This window comes from Seriola aureovittata, chromosome 18 (genome assembly GCF_021018895.1).
Source record: "Seriola aureovittata isolate HTS-2021-v1 ecotype China chromosome 18, ASM2101889v1, whole genome shotgun sequence".
Taxonomy (NCBI): domain Eukaryota; kingdom Metazoa; phylum Chordata; class Actinopteri; order Carangiformes; family Carangidae; genus Seriola; species Seriola aureovittata.
The window spans coordinates 2,712,684-2,724,701 of record NC_079381.1 but is presented as its reverse complement, the minus strand read 5'-3'; the positions used below and the strand labels follow the sequence as shown (position 1 = coordinate 2,724,701).

General features: G+C 40.3%; 1 protein-coding gene across 4 annotated transcripts in view; it reads left to right on the top strand.

Annotated features, from left to right (window-relative positions):
- The first annotated feature begins 614 nt into the window (after positions 1 to 614).
- The window catches only part of pam (peptidylglycine alpha-amidating monooxygenase), a 34,036-nt gene continuing 22,632 nt past the window's right edge, over positions 615 to 12,018 (top strand). For all 4 annotated transcript variants that reach the window (XM_056402901.1, XM_056402900.1, XM_056402899.1 and 1 more), the window contains exons 1-10: positions 615 to 692; positions 1,585 to 1,684; positions 1,786 to 1,930; positions 6,454 to 6,574; positions 7,450 to 7,507; positions 8,121 to 8,208; positions 9,688 to 9,779; positions 10,115 to 10,198; positions 11,498 to 11,546; positions 11,719 to 11,786. In XM_056402901.1, coding sequence (XP_056258876.1) covers positions 1,836 to 1,930; positions 6,454 to 6,574; positions 7,450 to 7,507; positions 8,121 to 8,208; positions 9,688 to 9,779; positions 10,115 to 10,198; positions 11,498 to 11,546; positions 11,719 to 11,786 — 655 coding nt within the window. In that variant the 5' untranslated portion in view covers positions 615 to 692; positions 1,585 to 1,684; positions 1,786 to 1,835. The remainder of the gene's footprint in view (positions 693 to 1,584; positions 1,685 to 1,785; positions 1,931 to 6,453; positions 6,575 to 7,449; positions 7,508 to 8,120; positions 8,209 to 9,687; positions 9,780 to 10,114; positions 10,199 to 11,497; positions 11,547 to 11,718; positions 11,787 to 12,018) is intronic.

Sequence of the window (12,018 nt, the reverse complement as noted above, 5' to 3'; positions counted from 1 at the left end):
AACATACTGACATGACAAACAACATTACAGTTAGGGAGCTAACTGACTGACAGCTTACCTGTGGCTGCTTTGGTTCCCTGACAGTTAGCTTGTTTTGAGCGGTCTGGCGTGTTTATATGTTAGCTAATAGCTAATGGCTAAGCGCCAATTAAAATTGGCTATATTCTTTTGTCGCTTCCTGTTTAGTTCAGTCGTGACATATGTTTATCCTCAACAGAGTCTATTATGAAAAACAAAGAAGCGCCGTTAATTGTGAACATATTCAAACTGCTACAATAAAACAGGTTTTGTATTTAGGTATACTTTCATTTTCACCGTAGCCTTTGTAGATTCGTATCCCATCTTTGCTGTTATCTTACTTGGATAATAAAAGTAACAGCCGTGTTATAATGATGCTGGGATGGTAAGGTGGTTATAAATGGGGTCTGAGGTGGCTGTGTAACCGTGAACATGTTCAGTGTTAAACCCTGGTGGAATACGTGCTGTGGTCCATGAGTGGGATGAGCCCTGTTTCCATAGTTTCATGTATCTGCTCAGAGGGTTGTGATGTCAGAGCAGCACTGCCCCTCCACACTCCTCCTCCTCTCCCTGTTATTTCCACCTTACTCAGTCAACAGCGATGAGTCACCGAGCCAGCTCCTCATCTCACTGATTCTCTCTTTGCCATCTATCAGCATCCTCTGGGTTTCAAGGTAAATGTGAGTTTCAGCAGCTTCACACTTTGCACGAGAAAGGCTGGAGCTCCATGGCGGGTAGTTAACTGTTTATACCGTGGTTGCTGTTAGGTTAGTACCTCTGGGTGTGTTAGACCATTACACAACAATGAGCATGGCTGATTTATATCTAATATATCAATATTGAGATTTTTCTATGTGATGAAGTGCATTGAGTTGTTAGCTATTACATTTTTCTTGATTAGACAAAGCAGACGTTCCCCTGTGGTTGTTCATTTTATTCCTCAGAAACATCAGAATATTGACAGAGGATTTGACTATGTTTACTAATGACAGTAGGCAGGGAACCATTAATACTAGAGTCATTTACATTTCTGTCTGAGGTTTATTTTGATTCATTTCTGTCTGACCAGTTTAATTTATTGAGGAAACAGGTTTATGAGACAGAGAAATGTACACACAGACACAGGGAGTTTATCTGTATTATAATAGTGCGTGGTTACTGAGGACTTGGAAACAAGTTGAACCACTATGTCAGTGCAGTAAAACCCCCATTAAGTCGATTATCGATGCTGTTTGTGAAGGTAACAGTGGAATTAATTGGGAATAAAAGGAAATAGTGCTGATGATTGATGAGTATATTATCCTGTAGTATTGTAAGCTGTCCTCCTGGTCAGAGAGGATGGTTTTAAAATCAAGCAAGTGTGCAGTTTGAGGCAGCATCAAACTCTGTACCCCTGCTTAGTGTGCATCTCAAGAACCAGGAGGAATATACAGTATATTGTATCTATGGGTTATATTAAATGGACCAACGCTATTACCAACATGTAAATAAATGAGATGCACTGACAGAGTCTACTGTGTTTGGGTTGTCACATCACCAGTCCTTTAACACACATGCATTTTTCAGGTGGCTGCTTCAGACAGACGTTTGAACATGGTGAAGGAGTGAGGTCCAGCAGGGATACCACCTTCACATTCTCCTCAACCAAGCCAAGCAAGGACACCAGGTGTGACAGGACACTCTGACACTCAGTGCAGTATATCTACCTGGTCTTTTCCTGGGTTACAGGGTAGTGCTCACTGCCACTGTTTCACCTCTCCATCCCAGACATCAGCAGCAGCAGCAGCAGCAGCAGAACACGCGGTGCCATCACAGGCATGATGGGAGTCCCCACGCTCTGTGTCGTGGTCCTAGCATTCATCAGTCACAGCCACAGCCTGGAAATACAAAACCCTCTGTACAGGTCCAAAAGGTAAGAACTAAAGCTTTTTCTGTTCCTGATAAATTTGATTAGAAATGTAAATGGTAGATCTGTAAAAGTTTTAGCTGTTAATCTGGTGAGAAATCAAATTATTATTAAATCTTTGATCTTAGTCATTCCTCTTGTTCAAAACAACATTTCACCCACCAGTGGATTTTTCCTATTAATGACACAATTATGTTTATAGTGAACACAGCTGCAGTAGGATAACAAAGACATTTTATAGTGTATAGTATGTTTAAGTGCTATGCTATATTAAAACTAAACTGTCATCACAAATCATTAGCCTATTTATTCATATGTAATAACCGTAGCATTCACAATAATCACACAAAATCAGCAGGGGAGGTGCAGAGACACCTCTATTTATGGCTTATAGTCTCTCTCTCTCTCTCTCTCTCTTTCTCTCTCTCTCTCTCCCTCTCCCTCTTGTTGACTGTCCCTTCACTTCCCTGTTAGAGCTGAAAGTTTTAGTTACACCCATAAAAAGCAGCAGCTGAGAAACTGAACTAAGTGAGGTCTCCTCCACTCTGTTTAATCATGGCGCAGCACATACACACAACAAATGTGTCAATGACAGTCAGTCTGTCAGAGTGTGTGTGTGTGTGTGTGTGTGTGTGTGTTTCGGTGTAGCAAGTGACTAATATGTGGGGGATGCCAATTTGAAACCATGGTGCGACAATTCAGTTTAATATTAGTTTAATAGAACTACTACCACTAATAATATTAATTTGATACATTAATGAGAAAATGAGCCAAATATCGTTTTGACATTGGCAAAGTTATCGGTTATCAGCGATCAGCATCTATCAGCACAGCCTTACTTCACAGGATGTGTTCAGGTGCAGTGTTGAATTGTACGTTACCTATGCTCAAACTAGGTACAGTCACAGTAGTTATATGTGTAAAACGCCGGAAAATGGACTTGAAGCGTAAACACTCTTTGTGTTGCATTTACGGACAGTGAGTAAAACACATGTCCATGGATTAATTGAAATGACAGAGAATCTGTTCTGTAAAATGCACGAGAGAGTGAAAACCTCCTTGTGTAGTTACGTACTGACATGCTGTAAGTGAGAATATCGTCAACAGTCATGTAATTGACTCAGAACTCAGAATATACAGAATATACAATACTTTCAGAAGGTATTCACATCCCTTCACTTTATTGTAGATTTAAATAGCCATTTTTGCCCATAAATCTGCACTCAGTAAATTTATAAAAAATCTAAATCTGAAATAATTAATTGTCAAAAGTATTGAAATAAAACATGAAAAGAAATGTGCATTAACATTGTTTTCATTAGATGTATAAAGCAGTACATGGGCAGCCCCCCAGTTTTTATAAACCTCAGTCACTGTGCAACCAGGCTCTGCTGCAGGACCTCATCCCCCCTCCACAGTCAGCCTTACACCGGTCTGTTCTCATCCTGCTGCTCAGTCTGCTGCTTCTAGACCTGAGTGAACAGAAATGCCAAAGAAGAGTAATGTCACTGACTGTGGCGGACCAGAGAGGTTGTGCAACAAGGCCAGAGCAGCCACCATGACATGCAATTATTATACGTGTGTGTGTGTATTTATAATGTGTGTATCATCAGTCATTCAACTTCAGCGATGAGCTCTCACTTATCACCAAACATCTGAGAGGATCAATAAGTTTATAGCCTTTACAAAAGAGCCTTTACAACCTGCTTGATGATAAAGGATCATATGAAAGGGAAATAAATTGAAGACTCCAACAGAGATAAAAAGACAAAAAACTGACCAGACAAATGGCATCAATTAAGTTTATAACTGTTCATCACCTCATCACTCTCAGATCCCTCTGGTCTGAAGTGTGTGTCTGTGTGTGCTCACATCCTGTCTGCATCCTCAGTGAATACCAGTTATACCATATACCAATATGTGGTAAATGGTGTTTGCATGGTTTATACACTGGGCCCCAGGTTTACTTACATTAAAACACGGGGACATTTTTGCTGAGTCTCAGTTTACACTGACAGTCTTTGTGTAACTTGTACCTGATTTTGTAAGGCCACATTTGAACTGACTGTCCAGGTCAGTTTGTTGTCACATGATGTTTCATTGGTCTGCAGCTGAAGATGAGACGTTCAGTTTCTTACCAGTGAAGGAGCTTTTGCTGTTTAGAGAAAAAAACTCTCACCCCCACGGGGTGAGTGCAGTGTTCAAAATACTCAAAAGACCAGTGAATGTCCACACCAAAGAATTTAGTTCAAATTTTTAGTGAATCTTTTCAGCAAGCAATGAACAATTACAGAATTCTGGATCAGATGTGCCTTTTCCTAACCAATAACAAGTGTTGGTCAGTCCACAGTCTGACAACCTAACTTTCCCTGATCCAGTGTATTTATACAAGTACAAACAAAGAAATGTGCATGGGCGTTTTGTCGTCTTCTGATTGGCTCTGCTGGCTTCCTCCTTCCCGTCTGACTCCGACCTCAAGTATAACCTAAAGCTCAGCACGCTCAAAGGAAGACAGTTAATGTATACATATAAATTACCAATTATCTACCTCTGTTACCTCCGGCTGCCCCCCTACACATGCCCATAGGGTGATCTTTATCAGTGGTTGTAAATAGTTTCCCTGAGGCAGATGTTTAAACAACAACTCACCCTTAGCACCTAAATATCCACTAGCATAAATCATTGAACAGTTTTAACTTTAATAGTCTGAAATACTACAACACCAGATAATCCTGCACCTCTCTGGCGCTCTCTGGTCCAGAGCCACTCTGTATCGACATGTGGGCTCATAGAAATCAATGACAGTTCTGTGCTAATGACGATCTGAACACAGCTGAAAGTATAAGGCTACAGTTTTCTTTTTTTTTGGTTATTGTCAACAAATCCCATGAAAAGGCCAAAACAATATTGAATGTACCAACAAGTTTCATCTGTGTATGCAGAGCCTCATTTATCTTTTTCATCTGCGCTGTGCAGCTCCTTTTGTTGCACAGCACTTAGTCTTACTGTTGCACTGGGTGACATTGTTTTCTTCATTTGAAAACATGTGGGTGTTGCAGTTTATATTGGGAGTATTAGGCAGAAGACACATAATATATATATGTTGTTTACAATATGAACATTTTTTCTTTACCCTCTGAGCTTGTACAGAGTTAGCATTAGATCCTCCACTCTGTCCCTGTGGATCCTGTGTGATGTTCTCAGAAGGAAGTCTCCTACTCTCCTGGCCCTCAGGTGTTCTGAGAAGTCCTGGGGCCAGTTGCACAAAGCATCTTAAATTAAGTCTTTCCTTAAAGTCCAACTTAAGGTTTCCTAAGTGTTGCACAAAACACATTTAAGTCTTCTCCTTAAGGTCTCCTTAAAATGTTCACTTAAGTATTTAAGGATTTCTCCTTATCTTAGTCCTATACTTAAGGAATCACTTAGTTAAACTCTTGCACAGAAGACCTGAGTGACCAAAGTAAAGAAAAACCTAAAGGTCCCTCTGATTGTATCTTAACCGCAACATGAGTTTATGGTGATAAATGAAGAGGATGAATATCTCAACAAGAGTTTTTCAGCAGTCAGAAGAACCCAATGGATAACGCTAATGCCAGCAAACAAACAGTCACCATGGAAACTGTTGAATTTCACCGCTGTAAAATCTCTTTTATTGCTGCAAGTGCCTTAACGTTTTTCCTTAGCAAAATAAACCTTTTAAGTTATTCTGTCAACAAACTTAAGTAACTCCCTCGGCTAAGGAGAAATTCCACCTTGTTGAAGTGGCATACTTAAGTAGAAAACTTCAGGTGCTGTGCAACTGGCCCCAGGTGTTTATCCTGGTCTCCTGCAGCTCCTGCAGTATTGGCTCCAGATCAGACAGTTCATTGCAGCATCTACATTCTGCCTCTGTTGGTGTTGCTGAGCAGCTGCACCTGAAGTTCTGTCTGGCTCCTCAGTGCTGCTGTCAGTCGCTGCAGTAACATTATAGTGTCCACTGCTGCCCTCAGCCTCTCCCTGTGTCTCCTCCTCTGAAAACTCCATCACATCCAGAGGTTGTGATGCACAACAAACCAGGGAAGCACAGTGTGTCTGAGCATGTGCAGTGACCCCCTGCATTACAGAGACTACTGTCAGAGACTGAGAGTGATCACTGTTGTTAGTCTGTGGATCTGTTTAGAATTAGCACACCCATACGAAGGAACATGTCACTCGGCTCGTTGGACTCAGAAGAATGAGAATTATCAGGTTCTGGACACACACACAGTCACTTGTGAGTAGGATGAATCCATTGTTTTGTTTTGTCCTTTAAGGCAGCAGCTGGATGTGCTGTCAGTGTGTTGACTGTCTGACTGAGTGAAGAAGTCCTCGGTTACATAAACTGAAAAAAAATAGCATTACATGAAAACATCATTTTTCTGACTGTGTGTTCTTTTGAGTGTATAGACAGTTGTGTACGAGGCAGTATGACTCTGCTTTGTCTGCTGTTATTAACTGAGTGTCCCGTCATAAAGCTGTCAGTAAACACCTCCCTCCTGTTCCTCCCTTAGGTCTCAGGAGAACCTGTTGTTGGATCCCAGCAGCTGTGCGTCCAGGACCGAGCAGCAGGTCTTTACAAACCCTCACAATTTCTCTGTGGACATTCGGATGCCTGGTGTCATCCCGGCCGGGGTGAGTCCGTCTCTCTGAAATGTTAACTCATTGTGAAACCACGAGTCAGTTAATGAATCTACAGGAAGTTAATCAGCAGATGTCTCAATAGTTGCTTAATCTTTGTCATTTTTGAGCAGAACATTTTCAGACTTCACATATGCCAATATTTGCTGCTTTTCCTGTAGAACAGACAAAAGAAAACATCTGAAGACTTTTATTCACTTTTTTAGAGCTCAAACAATTAATTACCAAAGAAACATGTAGCAAACAATTTGATAATGAATGAAATGAATCGTTAATTGCAGCCATAATTATCATAATCGCTTGTGGAATTAGAAACCAGATGGTGTTGAAATGCTTCCAGCCTCAGCACACTCATTTCCTCTTAAAACACATCTCAACACTTTGAATGAAGTGTGTCTTTGAGTTTTTGTGCAGGAAAAGTGAGTTCAGTTCCTGAGTTTTATGGGTTTGAGTTTTGTGTCACAACTGAACACATTCACAATATTATCCTGTCAGAGCTGGGAGCCAAAACAATGAAGGAAAAAAAAGTTTTTTATCTCATATTTCTACTACTTTATGTAGAGCACAGGATCTGATTTATGCCTGTTCACTTCCACGTGGGCTGAAGGAAACAGAATATTTCTATGTCCTCAGCTGTAGTTCATGGAGAAAAATAAGTTTCTGTTGTGAGGTCGAACTTATGGACTTTGCAGGATCTATCTCTATCAGAGCGCTGACTGTCACTCAGCGGTCATCATGACACACAGAAGCTGACATAACTTTCAGTCTGAAAATGAACACACCTGTATTAATGAACATTTCATAACTGTTCTCTGACTGTTCTCTTCATTCATGAATGTATATCATCACGCGTGTCTTTGATGTTTCAGTCGGACACTTACCTGTGCATGGCATTTCCTGTGCCAACGAGTCGAGATGCGTATATAGGTGAGTATATCTTCAAAGTATTTTCATCTGTTATCTGTCTGTAGACCTACTTTACAAGCAAAAATCATCTGCACCTGCATTGACTAGATGGTCATAGTCTGGGTAAATCCAGCTGTTAGCAGCTGGACGAGATGTCAGAGTTAGAGCTGTAGTAAACGTCACAGTTGCACCAACAGCTGAAGCAGACACTGCACAGGTAGCAGTAGTAGACTTAACACTTATGTTAATTCCTGTCTCAGTTTATGCTGTTACAATGGAGTGTAAGAGTGAAATAGCTGAAGATAGATAATAACACTACCATCACAGAATGAATCACTGTCTGGTGTTAACCTTTGCATGTAAACTATTACCTTAAAATCAATGCAGTGTTGTTGAGAATCGATACAGCATCAGTAAACATGATATCCTGTATCAATATTCTCTTACACCTCTACACTGAGGGGCTGCAACATGTGTTTATTCCTCAACTTTGTCTGATCTGTGGGCACATGATTTAACACAGTGTGTGTGTGTGAATCAAGATGACAGAAATGGTTCGAGTGAAGTCTTCAGACATAAAGTGTGTTAAGTAACAGAGCTCAGTTCTTTATTAAATTTTTCTTTTCCTCCTCAGTGGACTTCATACCTCATGCCAGTATGGACACAGTCCATCACATGCTACTGTTTGGCTGCCAGACTCCTGTCTCCACCAGCAGCTACTGGTAAGATCCAACCTCAGCGCACAGTGTTTACAGTATCTGAACGGTTTCATTGGTAAGGTCTCTGTAGCTCTTTTCTCTGCTGCAGCAGGAAGCCTGGAAATGGTAAACAAAGCCTAAGCTCAGGCCAATATTCAATAATATTAAATTATCATCATATTTTCCCACCATATGTGATATTTTTCATAATGTCAGTTTTTTTTTTGCATGTCTGCACAGTCTGCCCTGCTGCTCAGTCCAACCCTCATTCACTACTTTACTGTACATTGACAAAACTTTGAACTGCTGTTTAGTGGCAGCATCACTTATACCTGAAACATAAAATACCATCATATAATTATACAATATTATATTGATAATATTGTATATTGCAATACTAGGACTGGACTGTATTGACATTTTGGATATCACCCAAAACAAGTAAAGGCACCAGTTAAATGACATTTTATACCTGCCCTGAATAGCATTTTACAGTTTCCAAATGAATATTAAAACAATTGTATTTACTGGGTGAAAGTTTTAATATTTTATTTGACCTGATAAGTCAAGTTACGATTGAACCACTTGGGTTAGGTTGGTGTGAAGAGCTGCAAAGCTCCAGAACCTGAACCTGAAAGTTCAGGACCAGTGTTATACTGCTCCATCGTCACGGATCATCATAGCTTTAACCCCAGTGCATATAAGAGCTGCGTTGTTCAGCAGTGATCAGACATTGCATTGTTTTTTATTGTAATCAGTAGTGCAGCAAACAACAGCAGGAAGTATTACATAACATTTAAAAGCTGCTAAAAATGTGGCCTCTGACACATTTACTGGGTCCAATAACCACATGTAATGTGAAAGATGTTCAAAGTGACAAACCCACAGAGAGTTATCACCAGCTCTGCAGTTCCCCTCAGCTCTGTGGAGCTTTGTAGCATCTTTGCTGTTTGTCTCAGCTGTAAAAAGCCACTGTCCGATACCTGCTGAGCAGCAAACAGCAGACACACAGTCAGAGAGCAGCTTCTGAACATAGTGGAGTATTTAGCAGCTAAAGAGCCAGATATTTCCCTCAGGAGCTGGTGGAGACCAAACACATCAAACACAGAGATTCATGGATCCACATGGATCATCTTGTTGCTCTGTAGCTGCTGGAGGTGGAGATAGACACGTTTTATAAACACTTTCACCATAACAACTTTATAAGGTGATAACGAGTCAGTGGTTAGTTCCTGTTCTGGTTCCTCCAGGAGAAAAAAGGATCAGTTTGTAGATGATGTAAGTGTCTGTATGATAGTAACATCTACTGTAACATGACCCTCTGTTGTTTACCTCCTGAGTGTGTCAGAGGAACTGCTCCAGGACCAGTATGTCCCTCACATCCAAACACTGCAGCACATTACTGTAGTGGGGAGTCGGTGTTTGTGTTGCTCTGTGGCTGCCTCTGTGTTCATCCATAAGCACAAAGTGTATTGATTATTGATCTCTCACTTCTCTCTCCAGGGACTGTGGCAGTGTACCAGGCACTTGTGAGGATGAAGCCTCCATTATGTACGCCTGGGCTCGCAACGCACCCCCCACTAAACTCCCCAAAGGTTTGTCTTTCAAGGGTTTCACAAGAACTAAAAGTCTTTTTGTTTCTACACTGGACTCTGGTTGTATCCAACCATGTGGACGGATGTGTGTCCCCTCACCAAAACAATGGAGGGAAATGCAGTTTATGTTGTAGTATTCAGTGTCCCTGTTACTCTGTATGATCCACAGACCTCACTGTTTTCATAGCAACTATTTTCTTTAGTAGTGGTTAGTTCACTGAAAATAGACAAAAGCAAAGAGCTTTTATTATAAGAAAGTACAATAATACATCTTATTGTCTTTTGTTGGTTTTATCTCTCTGTGGTTTCATGTCTCTCTTTCTCTGTCTCCTCAGATGTTGGTTTTAAAGTCGGAAGAAATTCAGGAATAAGTTACTTTGTGCTGCAGATCCATTATGGAGATGTCAGTGCTTTCAGAGGTGAGTCCTAATGGAAAATTTAACTACTGACATTTAAGTTTCGTAGAGATGATTCTTGAATCAAATTTAGTAAAAGTCTGGAAAGATTCAAGAGTGTAGAAGTAAGAGGTGTCACTCCTCAATAAACATGAACTCAGCAAAAAGGAACTTGTGTAGTAACTTTTCCCCTCAGCTGTAGCTGTCATGTAATATTTCTAATACTGTGATATACGTAGTTTAGTTCATTGTTAATGTCTTAGCTTTTGTTTGGTCAAATAATGATTATTCATTTGCAGTTTTTGAGTTTGAGAATTGGATCATCAGCTGTTGGTCCAGACTACAATATACAATTTACAGTCACTGGATGGATTGGTGTGAACATTAGAGCAGAACCTGGTGACTCTGGTGACAGCTCAGTTTTCATTTAGTGCCACCATCAGGTCACATTTTCTATGGTACTACAAATACCTGCAAAACCATTCCCATCAGTCCCAGCGTGGGATTGAGAAATTGGGCGCATGTGCACGAGCCACATTTCCACTTCCACTATGAACCATAAATGGATACAGACACTCCCTTAGATGAGAAAGAAGCACAATTTCAATGATTGTGAAACTGAGGCAAAAACATGCATGAGTTTACTAGAGTTCAATCAGTCCAAATGTAAATCGGTTTATTCTGAACTTCATTTATTGGGACTATAGAGTCTTAATGAGGCTCCAGAGGCTCTGACTCTGTGATTAGTAAATATTAAAATAGTACAAAACAGAAATAATAAGGAGATTACACAGCAATAACAATTTAACAATTCATAATACAGAAATAATGTTTGTGCTCAATGTTTCCTTTATTATCATTTAAACAGCAAAACATATAATGATGATAATGAATGACGCTCTCTGAAGTTGGTTATTTTATGTTGAATTACGTGTCTTATTTTGTATTGTCACTTCACTGTAACTTGGAGCGCTTTGGAAAATCGTGTGTATACACGGTCAAAGGAATGTGTGAAGTGACACATTCTGTGTTTATAAATACCAATTTATGTATGGGAAATGACGTATGCATTTTACGCATCTAGCCCCTCGTCTTGTTTGTTGTTTTCACCAGTTTATTAGAAACACCTGCGCGCTGTAATACAGCGATAAGACCTCAGACTGTTCACTGACATTAGAGATGGTGATTCATCCTGAAATCTCTTTGGTTGACTGGATCATCATCATCTGTTTCTAGCTTATCATCCACTTTTTATTTATGCACTTTATGTTAATGACATATTTAGCGATTATGATGCTCATAAGTTCTTATTTTGCTCTGCAGACCATCACAGAGACTGCTCAGGACTCTCCTTAAGAATGACGTCCAAGCCGTAAGTATCAAGTGTTCTGATCAATACTGAAATAGAGAATCTTAGAGGAGGGAGCTGTGAAAGTTTGTTTGTTGTGTGTGAATTAAGAGCAGCACAGTGTGTTGAGCCAAGTCAGAGTCAAACCTTAGCGCCTCCGGTCCTCTAACTGTGGCTCTGTGTTCCCTCCTGAAAGGCAGCCGTTCATAGCTGGTATATACCTGCTCATGTCTGTGGACACAGTCATCCTTCCAGGGAAAAGAGGTATGTTGACTGTATGTTTCCTACATTTAAATCTGTCAGGTTCAGAGATATAACTTTTCTGTTATAGAAACACACACACACACACACACACACACACACACACAAAAGACAGATAAAATAGAAGTGATTATACCTGATAATGTACACTTGATTATTCTTCTTCTGTGGAACCAAAATGGATCCAGCTCTCTGAACCCAGCCCTAAAGGCAACTCACAGCGTCAACGTATGAA